General features: G+C 38.7%; 1 protein-coding gene across 2 annotated transcripts; it reads right to left on the minus strand.

The window, feature by feature from the left end:
• Window positions 1–2,089: 2,089 nt before the first annotated feature.
• Window positions 2,090–15,023, minus strand: LOC145488594 (plexin domain-containing protein 2-like). Of its 2 annotated transcripts, XM_081467481.1 has the most exons (13): window positions 14,983–15,023; window positions 14,204–14,358; window positions 13,475–13,635; window positions 12,205–12,327; window positions 11,394–11,463; window positions 10,671–10,793; window positions 10,412–10,471; window positions 9,782–9,846; window positions 8,391–8,586; window positions 7,440–7,527; window positions 6,085–6,157; window positions 5,285–5,467; window positions 2,090–4,535 (listed from the first exon to the last, which is right to left on the minus strand). In XM_081467481.1, exons 2-13 carry the CDS (start codon window positions 14,268–14,270, stop codon window positions 4,443–4,445), a joined length of 1,302 nt encoding a protein of 433 aa, XP_081323607.1. In that variant the 5' UTR covers window positions 14,271–14,358; window positions 14,983–15,023; the 3' UTR covers window positions 2,090–4,442. The 2 variants fall into 2 exon arrangements, with proteins under 2 accessions (XP_081323607.1, XP_081323606.1); XM_081467480.1 differs by lacking the exon at window positions 14,983–15,023 and having other exon boundaries at window positions 14,204–14,375.
• Between the last annotated feature and the right edge of the window lie 79 nt (window positions 15,024–15,102).

The raw sequence follows: 15,102 nt of genomic DNA on the forward strand, positions 1-15,102 counted from the left end.
CAACAACAACAACAACAACAACAACAACAGAGTTACATAACTACACAAGCTAAGCCAATTCAGTTTTACCAAATAACTAAGAACCTTGCCCCGTATTACTTAATTGAATTACTTCGCAAGCTACCTAGTGAACTTACAGGTTTCCGTCTTACATCAAGGGAAAATTTCACACAATTATATTCCTTGCAGAACTGTTCTCGATTTCAAAAGTCCTTTTTTTTCCATCCCCAATCACTGGCTGGAATTCTCTGGACCTCAAGGTCCGAAACCCTGTACGTCTTCCTACTTTTAAAGCTAAAATACGGTCAACCCTTTTTCCTCAATCTTACAACAGGTTGTTTGATTTTTCTTTCTCTCGCCTTAGACTTGGGTTTACTTGTGTTAGAGAAGATCTGCTTAAAACTAATCGTTGTGCGTCACCTATTTGCGAGTGCCGTCTTGTCTCTGAATCGGTGAAACACTCTTCTTGTTTTTCTAAGGTATGCCGCTCAACGTTATGACCTCTGCTGCTAATATTCTTGGTTAAACATAGTCATATCGAGCAGTGATGCTAGGAAACTAAATTTTTTAATTGTACAGTGTTCAGTCTGTAAATTACGATGTCAACTGCGCTTTTTTCTAGAAGTACAAAGTTTTATAATTAATACTAATCGTTTCTCGGTGGCCACTGTTTGACTGTTAAAATAACATATTTCTAGACATATAAGCTTGACTCGTTTTAGTGCAATTTCTGTGTGTTGTTTGCGTGTGAGCCTGTATAAACATAGGCGTACAGGCCGGGGGGCTGGGGGGACTGCATCAAAGTTTATAAAAGACAGCATGCAATGATCTTTTAAAAATTGTATTTGCTCGACTGTTTTGTAAAAAATTGGGCAAGTTGAGAAAATCTTTTGGGAAAGTGATTCACCGCCCCCCCCCCCCCCCCACCTGAAAAAAACTCCCCGTACGCCTATGTGTATAAATGAAGTAAAAATTCTGATATTGTAATCCCTTTTGATAAGCTTAGGTGCTTTGGGTAAAACAATAACAAATATGTCTAAACAACCAAAAATAAACAACAAAGTTAGAGTGGAGGAGAATTTACCGTGTTATAATAGCTGACCGTTATAAGAATTCAAACAAACCACGCGAACAAGGCCTAGGAAGTCTGTTTCCACAATTTCCAACCCGGCATTAACATAAAGCAAGACTTCAGTTCACGAAACTGTTTTCCTTCTCTTCGATTCTCAACAAGAACTACAACTACTACAAAGCTGAACTAACATGCGGTAAACAAGCAATAAACTGAGCTAAATTTACATACGCTACCAGCATTTGTCCGCCAGGTGCAAATGCAAAAAATGCATAAACTATGAATACTGTGAAAACACAATAACGAATTACGCTCGGGACACTCCCATATAAAAAGGGCGCGGGGGCTCGTCGGAAATTTTGAAAGAAAAACCTATAAGAGGTATCAAGAACCTGTTTTGTGGGCGCCGGCGGCGTGAAATTCTTTTCAGCCCTAAGAGGTAGCAATTCTAAACCAACACAATTACTGACACCTTCATTATTGTTAATAGCGATAAAGACCATTGCTTCAAATACCTCAGTTCTACTCAGTTGATTTTCAAATATCTCCTGTCCTATTATTTCGGCTCAACACCCTAAAAGGTAGCGCAAAAGCTCCCGCTGTGGACCTTTTGAGGCTGAACACCATAAGAGTACGCACTAAAACCGCTTTGTTTACCCCTGAAAGGTACAATGAGCAGACGTAACCTTTTTATGTGGGAGTTCCCCTCCTGAGGGGGGTGAGGTGGCGTACGTCCACGCTAGGTAAAACATATCCTAAAAAAGAAGGATTTCCTTGACACTAAGGCCTATATGGGGGATTCATTCTTTTTCCCTTTATCTGCTCTTGTCGTCAATAATTGAAATTCATGCTGATAGTGGTGTAGTTCCTGTTTGGCCATGGCCAGTGACACATGAACTCAACAATTAACGAAAAAGCGATACCTTTTACTTTGAGGAATGCAAAACAACGAGCTACGCCCAAACTCCTTTTGGGTGTTTTTTTTTTTTTTTTTTTAGAATTTCCGATCATCTTGCCACCACTTTCACTGGTAAAGGCCCAGAATTTGTAACCATGATTCCCGGGCTAAAAAGGGGAGGCGAAAAGAGCACAACAGATCTTCCCTCTCAGGAAACCGAGCTGTTTTTATATGTGCACTAGTCCGCATCAAACGACACCAAAGAGACGGCAAGCGTAATTTAATTATCAAATTCTTACATTTCCTACGAATCATGTTGCTTTAATTTGCAACCTCTCATACATGTAACAAGCGGGGCTAACATTATCAACTTCGCACTAATATTATGTGAGTGCTTGTGCAAGTTACGTATAGGACAATATAAAACTCAGATAACAAAGGATTATTAATACCACAGAATATAAATATAACGACAAGTTGACTATTGCAATGATTGCTCAACTCCTTATCCAGCTTCTAAGAATTTCCAGCAGCTAAGTCCTGGATCTACATATCAGAACACCTTTATAAATATGCACACCTCAAGCTCGGAACGTTTTAACGTTACACTCAAACCGCTATATATCGTTACCATGTCGGGGAAGGATTACCAGAGGAGCATTCCTTACACTATTCTGGCTACTACAGAAACAACAGAGCGCTTGCAAAGAAAGTTTATTCTGTAACGGCAGGCTCATGAGAACTAATTGTAACCGCGAGCGCACAAATTAAAAAATCCAAGCATGGCGGAGAGGATAAAGTGGCTAGACAGACGGCATATTTTTCACACATTCCTCGCTAAATTCTCAAAGCATGGCTGGTTTTATTTTCGTTAAAAACAAGCCAAGAACACTGTCTACTGATCGCTGATATCCTTATACATAGCACAATAGTCACAAAGGAATGCACCTCTAGAATAAAGAGTTTTCAACCCAACATAGCCACCGTTTTCATTGCTTTGGGACACCAACATGGCTGCCGTGAGGTCATGTGAAAACACTCTACAGCAACCCTGCCTCCAGAGGCTAATGCATTTATAAATTAAGCAGTTTCCTTGACACTACACTACTGTGGTTCTTAAATACTAATAAAAACAATAAATATCAACAAAGACTTGCTCCAAAACGATGGTTTTGATTCTATATGGCAGACAACTTTGGTTATCTCTCTGAGAAAGGACAAGTTTGTAAGGCGCTTTTGAAAAAACGCTTGAAAATTGCGAGAGGATGCGAGGATGCGAGGATGCGAGGATGCGAAAATACGGACGCAAGCGCGACGCGCGAGAATAAATGCGTGTGAAACTCGTGATTTATTATACTCTTGTTGTTTAAGCGCGTGTGGGAGAATTCGTATCAAAACAATCGATTTGGAGAAAGCCAACTATAAATTTTACGTGAACGAAAACGTGACTCGCATTTTTCGAAATTGCTGACTAACCATACCTTGTGCCTCTTACAAAAAGTTTTACATAGAAAACGTTTTTCCGTTCCTCGACTCAAGCAACAGATATGTTCGCTCATGCTGAACGACGCGAAGCAATTTTTTTTTACTATTCGAGGGTTAAAATAAGGAAAGCTTTATAACAACTTTAATCAGTCAGTTACAATAAAATGCCTTTTTCTTCGTTGTAATTATCGCCAACTTAATCACCACCCCTCTAGGGGTGGACTCCCATATAAAAAGGCCGAGGGTGCTGATCGGAAATTTTGAAAAGATCCCCTAAGAGGTACCAAGATCCTGTTTTGTGGGCGTGGCTTGAAATGTTTTTCACCCTTAACAGGTACCAATTCTGAAACAGCAAATTATCTCCTGTCATACGGTATTTTTTTTGGCTCAGTACCCTAAAAGGTAGCGCGAAAGCTCCCGCTGTAGATCTTTTGAGGTTGAGCACCCTAAGAGATACCAATTCTAAAACAGCAAATTTTCTCTCGTCATATTTTTTTGGCTCAGTACCCTAAAAGATACTGCAAAAGTTCTCGCTGTGAACCTTTTGAGGCTGAGCACACTAAGAGGTACCAAAACCGTGCTTTTAACCTCTGGATGGTACGACGAGCACCCCTGTCCGTTTTATATGGGAGTCCCCCCCCCCCCCCCCACCCCGGGGATCACCGTCTCAAACCCCAGCCAAGATGGCGTTGAAGACCACGAACGATTCTGATCTCCGGGGTTACAGTTGATCTAGATCTGTTCTGACTGCTTAAATTGCTTCACCACATACGCTATCACCCACAGTTGGCCAATTATTCTGAAATTGCCAGTTAGCATATAGAAACAAGGGTTAGTCACTTAATTAAAAAAAATAGTGTGCAAGTATTAGCTATGATATCAGACTGTTGTGCTGGCGTTGAAATTTGCAATCACCCTCCCTCTTCAAACAGGATCAATATGATCCCTTTAGAGCCGAGAGGGACGGGTGCATTATGCTGTATTGCCTTACAGCACCTGGGGCTTTATGTCTGAAGGATCAGCCGTGGTCCCACTCGTACCAGGACTGCGCCTGAAAAACTCCCTTGGACGGCGGGTAGCCTGTTAAGAAATGGGATGACGTGATTCATTAGTTGTTCAAGTGTTCTAAAAAACACTTCATGTACTCATCTTGAGATTCCCTCCGTGAACGTTGGATCCAGTCCTAAACTAATTATGAACATTACCTTGACATGTTCGGTTTACTTGCTGATCAAAAAGTACATACCGCAAATATCAAAAACTTGTTCAAAAGCTGGTTTCTTAAACTTATTAAAGGGCCACTGTCACGAATAAGTTTGTCTAAAACTGAGGGGGGAAGGGGTACTACCAGAAAAATTGGGGGTGAGTGGTCCACTTCCCAAAATCCTTACCCTATTTATGACCAAAATCTGGGATTTTCCCTACCCTGTTTATGACCTGACCAAAATTTCGATACCCTTTTCATGACGTGATCCTTTAATCAATACCCTGTTTTAGACCTTCCTTATGATTAGTCATCTAGTTCAGACCAAGGCATTGTGAAGGCCTTTTGTTGATGATCTTATCGACAATGATAAAAAAGTAGCTTCTCTTAAAAAAACCACACACACACACAAACCCATTTCAAGATGAGCGCAAAAACCATCCCTGCTTATGGCCAAAATCGATGCCCTCTTTATGACCAAAACGACTGAAAACCCATGCCCTTTGGGGCCGCACATACCTATATAGCCCATATAAGAGAGAGACCCCCCCCCCCCAGCTCCACCCCCCGCGAGGTGATCCAACAGAGAATTCTTTTTCAGAAGCATGAGAGAGAAAAACTTTACCTCAATGAAGAATAAGCCTGATTTGGAGGTGGGATGCCTGTAAGCATACACACACCAAGCGGCGATACCAATAACAAAGAGGAGTAAAAGGACAATCCCAAAGATGGCTCCACCTCCTAGTCCCTTTTTCTCTTTGATTTTTTGTTCTTCTTTCTTAGGGCCAAAAACACACACTTCGTTGAGCTGTAATTAAAGATACAATTAGCCAAGCTTTAACACTGTTTTTACAGGAGGGTCAAAAGAATGATGTTCAGATTTCAGGTTACAGAGTCGCAGGAACATTATCATGTTTCCAGAGACAGCCTCCAGGCTCAAGGCATGAGGCTTCCAGTAATAAAGAGCATGCTGAGAGTTCCTTATGATTGTGTGTGTGTGTGTGTGATGTTGCAGACAGGATGAAACATTGAGATCGTTGCTGCAAAACAGAATTGGATATTGCTTCTGCAATGCAGCACCTAGTCAACGTTTAGCCAAATCCTCCCTCCCATGGGGGGTGGACGGGTGCAGCTACACAGATCCCAATCTTTAGCGTAACAATGTCACTGAGGGGTGGGTACCAGGTAAAAAAAGGCTTCCACTTTGTTTGTTAAGAACTTATAATAACAATTTTTAACCAGGAGAGTACTAGTTGATGTAGTTTCACAGAAAAGAACAGGGTGATCGCAGTTTGGAGTCAAAAGAAAAACAAAATTAACAAAACACTGACTTGGACGATTGACTTTTCATCATATCAGAGGTACAATTAAAATTACATTCATCCTTTATTATCTGTAACTTAGTAGCTGGCAGAAGATATTTACCTCTTTGATGGAATTGTCGCTGCATTTATTCTCCTCCCATTCCTGGCGATGTCGATCCGCTCCATCAGAGCATCTTAAACGAGAACAACGCGGTTATGATAATAAACAAGAGTTCAACTTAAAAGGGTAATATTAAATACAGTATAAAATAGGGTAAAATACAATAGAAAAGCCCTCATCGGGACTTTGATTACTGGCCACCTAATAGGGGTGGCCGTTCAATAGGTGGCTGCTTAATAGGTGTTCCACCATATAGTTTTTAGGCATTACTCGGGTATGCATAGTAGTGTTCAATTGGCCATTCTTACACTTTGCACCAACCGGTTCTGAAACTGGTTTAGAGAGTTTCGATCTCATTCCAAGTCTCTCCCCTGCTGTTACGACACCTTGGAAACCAAGGTCACATGAGAGTCATGAGTGTCTCGGTGGTGATAATAACTACTTATTAACCGAGAGTGAGGTCTTTACTGCAAAATCTCAAACCGAGACTTTGCAGTATTGACAGAGCGATAGTGAGGTCAATGCGACAAGGCTGAGGTTTGAGATTTTTCCATAAAGACCGAACGTTCGAAGTTAATAAGTTGTTATTATATGGCTTTCTCAATTGGTTTTGCAGGCGCGGAATGCACACATGGGCATTACGGCGGTAAAATGCAGTAGAATTAGCGAATCAGAGCACGCGTTATACCAGCTAAAAAAACAAGTCATATACTGGTAATAAATATGGGTTATTGATCAAACGTGAGGTCAAGATGTCGAGGTTCATAAACATGCAAAAATGAACCAGGTCAATATCCATCCATCTTGACCAAACACTTGGTCAATAAAGGAATTACTATATGGCTTCTACTTTGGCTTGGGATAAATTTTCCTTGCGGGGCACAGTGGCATCTTGCCCACTCAGGTAGCCAATCACAGTGCAGGGTTTGGTTCATCTTGCCTGCTCACAGAGCTAGCCATATAGCAATAAACTATTTTTATTCAAAGTAACGAATGCTACCTGATTTATTGTTAGCTTGGTCCGGATTTTCCTATCTCTAGCCACGGTCATGGTAACGCTTTCATTTTTTTTCTATACCGGATTTCCTTTTTTACTCGAGAGAGAGGGGGTGGGGAGGGGGAGGTGAACGAAATAAGTTGTAGTTTACCAGCTTAGGGTCAGTCCATATAGTGATGAAAAATAAAACTGTGACCTCGGTCCGGAAAATGCATTTCAAGACCTTCATCACAGTTTTTCACTCTAAGGACCTCCCAGCCAGCAAGGATCATTTAGCAATTTGTAATTCTCTTAGATTTACAACACAACATGTATTGCATACGTTGCAATGTACTAAAAAGAGTTACAATGTACTAACTTCTCTGTCTTAGTACACCACTCGCAGGAAAAATTTGTTGTTGCGGTTCGCTCGATACACTCAGTACATGTTTGGGCACCCACACAACCTGTGACACAATAACAGACGGACACAAAAGTCATTTTGTAAATGATGTTAAACATGCATGCTTGACTAATTACAGAGTGTGAAATCAAATTTTGGGGTAGTCTGCAATTAGTCTCAGACTTTCCAAGCCTAAAACATACTTCCAAACTTCTCCAAGTTTTCCCTGACTGAGAAAAAATTTACTGACTATAAAACTAGTAGCTAGTTCAGTTACTTTGTAAATCAGTTCAGGCTACCACAGCTCTGCCAAAATTCTCTGACCTTGGAAGGAAATTGATTGATTCTTGATCTTCATTCCCTGGTCAGATACAAAAGTCACTCCAATCTTTGCCACAATCATCCCTTCCCCCGCCCCCCTCACACACCACCACCACCACCACTCCCAAGGGAGGGAAGTCCCAACAGTATAAAAGTAATATAGTTAAGTGTGCCACAAAGGGTGGATCATACATTTTGCCATTTTGATCTGAAATTGTATCGCATAATATTAGGGGCTGGACACAACTGACAACCCTCACCAAAAATGCTTTCCAAGGGGAATAAAACTGAATAAAAATTAATTAATCAGAGATTTGTCAAAGTGGAAATGACTTGGTGTTTGGTCTGGCACTTCACTGTAACTAAACATTCAATCAATATTGTGTTGTTCCAGAAAAGCTCCATACTTCCCCCACAGAAGGGATTGGAATTTCCTCAGGGCTGGGGGGCTCTGTAAGACCAAAAAAATAAATAAAGAAGTGTATGAAGCTCAATCGAAATTTCCAAAGGGCTAGAGAGAGAGGGGGGGCCTTAGAAAAAAAAGCCCTTCCATGAGGGAGGTATGGATATTTTCTGGAAAGTTCTACACATTTAACATTTACTAACTTAGCAGAGGTTGAAATATCACTGCTGCATTGTTAACAACACTGTCCTTGGAGATGTTAATTGCACTATATATGTAGAAATATCGGAAGAGAATGTTCCTTCGGGTGTCTAGCTGCCTGATGACAAAAGCATCTGCTATGCCAACTTTCACTGGGTGGTATGGCAAGGAAGGAATCTTTCCTACTTCAATTGGGATCTGAAACATAAGACTGCATTAGCCTCAAAAGAGATTAAAGTCCTGTGGAGACTGCATAGACACAGTACAGCAGTTTCAGTACATCTAAATTGATAGCCTGCATAGCAAGCATTCCTGTACAAAGAGCTTTTCCGCATTCTGGCCACACATACATTGGTAAATTTGCTTTTGCAGGGAAAACAACAACCAGTCATTAGCTTCTAAAATTTGGTCTTTCATTATCTGGACACAAAAAATGACTCAGTAAAGCTAAGCGAGGTTGCCAAATAAGACTATCAAACATTAGTACTCCTTCACTGGTTCCTGTTTGGCACACGATCGATAACTAAAACAGCAGCTGAAAAATTTTAAAAGCTTTTGAACTGAATCCAGCCAGTAATAGAGCCACCAAGTACATACCCTCTAAAAGATAGTGTCTTCTGAGCAAAATCGTATATGTACCATCCACATCAAGTCTAACAAATCTTCGCTGAGGCTAGCACAATTTCACAAACCCTCCTCCATGACACTGTGCAAGTCACGCTCAAGTTATTCCTGGAATCATTCAATCGAACTTGATACACTTGTCAATCAAGATGACCACGCTGCACCAATCGGGAGCCCCGTTCGTGGGAAAACAGGTTTTTCGAAACCAAGGGGTTTGCAGGCAACATTCCCTCTCTCACCCAACCACTCCCTGCTGCGTCAAATTTTTGCTCTTGCTCCAATTTATGCGCGGTCAGAATGCGGAAAAGCTCTTTGTACAGGAACTAGCAGGCTACTGCTTTGATGGATCATACATAAATTCATACATACTTAATTTCACACTTAGGTAAAACTATGGCGACAGTATAGCAGATGTGGGTCAACCTACCATAGTACATGTAAGTAATACCTTACTAATGAAAAAATAGTAAGTATTACCGAGAGACAGAATTGTTCAGGTCCCTGTTCAAATTTGTAACCTTTCAACATAAATCTTGAAGTCTATGTTTGCTCACTGATGTTTGGTATTCATGAAGAGTTTTACTTCAGATTGAGACTTTAAAGGTGGAACATCCATGGTCATTAATAAAAGTACCTAAATCTATATATTGAATACCTTTCTGTACTCTGATGAAGGCCGACAGAAGCCACCATAATTATAATAATTAATTATTATTATAATTACAATAATTATTGATGTCACATTCATTTGATAAGGCTGTACATGTACCTGTTTGTATGCAAACCAGATTCTGCCATCTTTATGTAGGGTGCACTGAAAGGTGAATGGTTTATCTATGTGTGGAAGAATAAAGCAAAACAATATCTGTTACTTGCAATTTGTCAGCTCCAGAGAAATTCAAAAAAATTTAATACAGGAACCTTTTGCTGAACACTATTGCATATAGTTTGACATAATTGATTTAAATCTACAGATGCTTACACTGTATAATTCATCCCTCAGCCAGTTAATTTATATTTAATCAGGGTCCAATCATTCACTAACACGGGTAAAGACAGTACTTACTGTTTGTATGCATTAAAATCCCTAGAGGGGGTAACTCCCAGAAAAATTGGGTGGGGGCATGCAGCCCGCTTCCCAAAACCCTCCCTATTTAAGACCAATCTGCTTATAACCAGAAGTAATTATAAAACAGGACTTAACAGAAGTAGAAGCATTTTTGCTATCAATCAGGATCTGTGAACCTCACTCTGAAGTACAAATTTGATTTCCTGTTAGCTACAAAATTGCCAGCTGCCAGTACATTTTGACAGGGCTGCTCACGTCTAAGTAAATTTGCCCCAACCTGTTGATTGGAAATGCATAATAAGATAAAAATGTCTCGTTATATAAATTTACCAGTAGCGTTCTCATGTACATGTAGATGAACGTTATACCACTCTACAGTCAACTTTGATTCTACGATCAGAGATAAACAGAATAAGTCAAGAACTTTTAATAATAAATATGAATTTTCACTTTTTGAATAAACTTAAGAATACACTAATTAATATTTATTTAATATCATAATTAACAGGTGCATGAAATTAGCTAAGGCCCTGGCAAAAATATAGCATCATTCAAAGTAATATGTACACACAAAAATTAACTTAATTACCATCATCAAGTGTGTAAACCTTTGAGTCCTTGCTCAAATGAGGATTAAAGTACGCCATTAGTGGTGCTAGATACTGAACCTGTGTCATGAGCTTAGTGTCATGTACATCCATGTACAGGAAACCTTAAAAAAGATTGATGGTAAACCCACAATAAGGATAGAAATGACATCTCATTAAAATGCAAGTACTGTAAGCGTGACTGACTATTAAAATTGCACACCCTTGAGTAGTTTTTGCTGTGCTACCATGTCATTAATAAACAAAAATACGCATGAATTAATATTAGATGCATCTCCACTACCGCTACATGGAAATGAGTGATATCTTTTGTTTCTTAAATATGCATACATGGGAGGTGTGGTGGCCTCATGGTGAGTGTGGATCGAGCAGTCCTGAGGGTCAAGCCCTGGCTGGTGACACTGTGTTGTGTTCTTGGGCAAGACACTTTACTCCTACAGTGTCTCTTTCCACACAGGTGTTATAAATCAGTGAACTTAATGCTGGGGGTAACCATGCAATGGACTTAAATAAGCATCCCATCCAGGGGGAGCAGATTACTCCTAAAACTCCTATTACTCCAGAACCGAGATATTAGCTCTGGCCTAATGGGCCACTTGGCTCGTATGCAGACTTAACCTTTTTTTCTCCATATGCACACAACAACCAGATGAAAGCCTTGAATTTGTTTGATATTGTCATTGAATGTTTTACACTGTTCCTACCTCCTGTTGTAAGCATTACTTCATTAAGCAAGTGACCATAGTAGGGAAACTGAAAACTCAACTTGTGCGTCTACCAAAAATGAACTATGGTTAATAGGTTTATTCACTGATCTGCTTATTAATAAAACTGTTAATCTGTTAATAAGTTAACTAGATACTGTTAATCTGCAAGTCTCAGAACTGTTTAGTCTAGGCTTACTCAAAACAACAAAACATGTCAGATGCCATTTTATGACAATTTATAACTACATGTACTTTAAATTGACTGAAGATATAATCTGTACATAAATTCTTATTGCCAAGTAACCAAGAAACTGTCTACTAAATCATGTGCAGTTGAAATCTAAAGAGTGTTTTTTTTTTTTTTGCTAAATAATGTGGTACATGTGTTATATCAATAATCACTTATTTAATAATATTATTAAATATTTTAACATATTTTTTCACTGACTACTCAGTGTTAAATTGTGCCAGCACTTTACATAGCCATCAGTCTGGGTTCCGTAAAACAAGCTACAGGTTACAACAAAGTGACGTGCTGAACACAGTTTCTTTCTTTGAGTAAAATATAGTTATCCAAATCAACTTGCAGCTCAAATTAGCACCACCATGGAAACCTAACCTGTTACAAATAAAAGTGAATTTTAATTCTGATTTCAGAAAATTCAGTCATTTACAATTTCTTCACACATGCACAGTAAACCCTGACATTTCTACAATTTCAATGTGGACTTAATAAAGTTCTCACAGAAATAGTTTCAATACAATTTTTAGCTCTAGGAAAAAAATTAATAATTTCACGCCAACATACCTGCCTAAGAAGATAACTGTCCGAAAGGTAAGGATGAACTTTGTGATTTTTATTTCCTCGAACATTTATCCAATACTCTTGACCATTTTTGATAATCTGGGATACATAATATTTATGGTCTTCCTGAAATAGGAAATAAAGAAGATTTGAAGTGGCTGAAAAGTGCAAAATGAAAACTATATTTATCTACAAGAACGTGGTATTAGTCAGTTAATTAAAAAAATTACTAGTAACAGACACTAACAAAAATTTTCTTTAGAAGATTTCCCTGACTCAAACTGGGACTTTTAATTAACTTAATAACTTAATTTTTCATGATAAAAATTAGCTGGCACTATAAACGAACAACATTTTGGCCAATCAACAGTCATTTTCAAGTTCGGGGGAAGAATATAATTACATGCATAAATATATGGTTAAAACCACTAAAATATGTGTATGGAAACGTGTACAATAGGCGATAAAAGTTAAAAAGCTTAATGCGCATGGTATGCACAGTGCATACCCTGCATACTATTTTTAACTTACAATTTTTTTCAAGGAAGTCCCCCTTCAGGACATTCATGCAAAATATTACTTTGTATGTGTGGATTTTTTCACAATACTGTGATCAGATATTGGGTATTGTGTCAGAAATGAAAGAAAGCTTGAGGGTCACTACCTTTGCTTCAGAGATGAAGAGGGCAGAAAATCCAAAATACAAAAGCCACGTTAAATTCGAAAATTTAAGAGGTCTCTGAACCTTACCTATAGAATTTTTTTAAACTTTGCCAAAAGTTATGTCTTATCATACTTATCACAAGTTAATAATATAAAAAAAATTCACTGTGCCGTTTTTGAATTATAAGCCCCTAAAGCTGTATTTAAGGGTGTATTTAGCAAGTCATACTGTTGCTATGGTAACCTATTACATCACAAAAATGATAACATCATGTTCACTGATGATTGGGCAGTTTGTTTAATACCATGATTGTAGCCTTAAGTGATAAAGAGTGGTAATAATGACCCCTCAGAATCTAAATGCTGGAAACTGTTTTGAGTCACCTTAAAAAATAATTTTGGATCTATGAGCTACGTAGATTTTGACAATTACCAAAGTATTGCTACTTGATAATAATCTTTCTTCAAGGTCAAATCCTCAAATATCTAGAACAATTAAGTAAGTAAACGTATTTTACAAATTGTTTTATTAATTACTCCTTTGCGTGCTTTAGTTAACAATAATTGATGTCTAAATAGAGATTACAAACGTCAAATGAATGAAACTGACCTGAGTTGTCGTATCGTTACAAGACAAGCTTTCATTCTGACATTCGGTGTTATTTATAATAGGAACATTTCTTCTATATCGGTGGTGACGAACTTCGTCTATCGTGTTTTCGGCCTCCAACAAAGATCTGCCATGGTGACGCGAGTCACGATATTTGAAGGCTATGAACAGACAAAATAAGAAAATGAAAACAATTACTATACGTGTAATTTACGAAATGTCAAGTAATTGTCAGATAAAGCAATGATGCAGCAATCAAAAACAGTCAAAAATATCCGGCAAATTGTTACATCAGGTTGTGGTTGACTCGACAAACAAACACCAACAAGTAGGCAAATTTATTTACAGTAGTTAAACAAAATTACGTAATTTTACTTAGCATACTTTCTAGAGAGCCCGTTAAGGAACGGATCTTGACTAATATTTCCGTGTGAGCTTAAATGAACCCACCTTAAACATCAAGAAACACAAAATGACTTGCTCTTAAAAACAGAACGTTATTTTAAGTGCTTTACAAGCCGAAAAGCTAGAAGGAAGTTGCTAATTTCAAAAAAAAAGCTTAGTCATTCCATATATAACCTCCCGAAAACATAACGGGAAATATTTTCGCAGCTTTGTACACTAATAACTCGTAACCGATATTCTCGTGAAAATATTCTAAAAGCAAGCTTACGTAGTTAAGCTTACGTACTTTTTAGAGAACTTTAAATAAGTTAAGTAACGTCTTACCTGCACAATGAAGATGAAAACTTGGAAGAAGAACTCCGAAAACGAGCAGAAGAGACGAACACTTCATGGCGCCGATCAAAACAACAGAAATGAAGACTTACTGTATTTCTGGAAAATGTCGTCACCGTCAGCAGGTTCGGTGCTATGCAACTGAACTGAATTACGTGAAAACAAATTCACTAAATATTAGCAAGCAGTAGTCCACTTATTGGTCGACAATTACATGAGCAATATGCGAAGTCTGCACGTCATATTAAATTCCTTGAATTAAGCTTTCATCAGCCTATCGAAACTACAATTTTGTTAGCAAAAACTGGGCTAAAGCCCGGAGGCTAAACTACAGAGGCACACATAATTTTACTTCTCCTTGCATGACCACGCAGCTGGCTCGTTCTGTACAGCGCTGAGAATGTTGATTAAAGCTTGTGTAAAATAATACTTCTCGTCCAAATGGCATCTGCCATCCGTCACGATATCAAAATCACAAATCCCTCACCCGACGAAAAGCACAAAAAAACCAAACTTTACTTGATTATAAACAGAGTCAAACCCACTCGAATGCTCGAGCAGCGAACGGAAAAAACCTAGGTTATACTGAGTGAGCGATCTGTGACAGCCGGAATTAGGAACTTCATTTTGCCGCTCGTTGTTGTGAAAACAAACATAGCTAGCCATGCGTTCTGCGATATACCTTTTCTAGACTAATTAATCTCTGCATTACGGGGGAAAAGCGACTAGAATTCCATCATCAAAATACAGATAACAGAAAAAAATCTTACCGTAGGATTCCAACGTGTTCTCCCAGCCGAACAGCTCGGTCTAAACAGCCGGTATCCGCAGGGACCCGTCCCTGGGCGTTTTGTCTTAGTCTTTTACGCAACATAAAATCAGCGGCGGAA

The sequence above is a fragment of the Orbicella franksi genome, chromosome 5 (genome assembly GCF_964199315.1).
Source record: "Orbicella franksi chromosome 5, jaOrbFran1.1, whole genome shotgun sequence".
Lineage (NCBI taxonomy): Eukaryota > Metazoa > Cnidaria > Anthozoa > Scleractinia > Merulinidae > Orbicella > Orbicella franksi.

Coding starts and splice junctions, on each gene's coding strand:
- LOC145488594 (XM_081467481.1), bottom strand. CDS start 14,270: ATGAAGTGTTCGTCTCTTCTGCTCGTTTTCGGAGTTCTTCTTCCAAGT. Junction 12,328..13,474: donor GTAACGATACGACAACTCAG/GTCAGTTTCATT, acceptor TTCCTATTTCAG/GAAGACCATAAATATTATGT. Junction 7,528..8,390: donor GATATTTCAACCTCTGCTAA/GTTAGTAAATGT, acceptor ATTGTGTCACAG/GTTGTGTGGGTGCCCAAACA.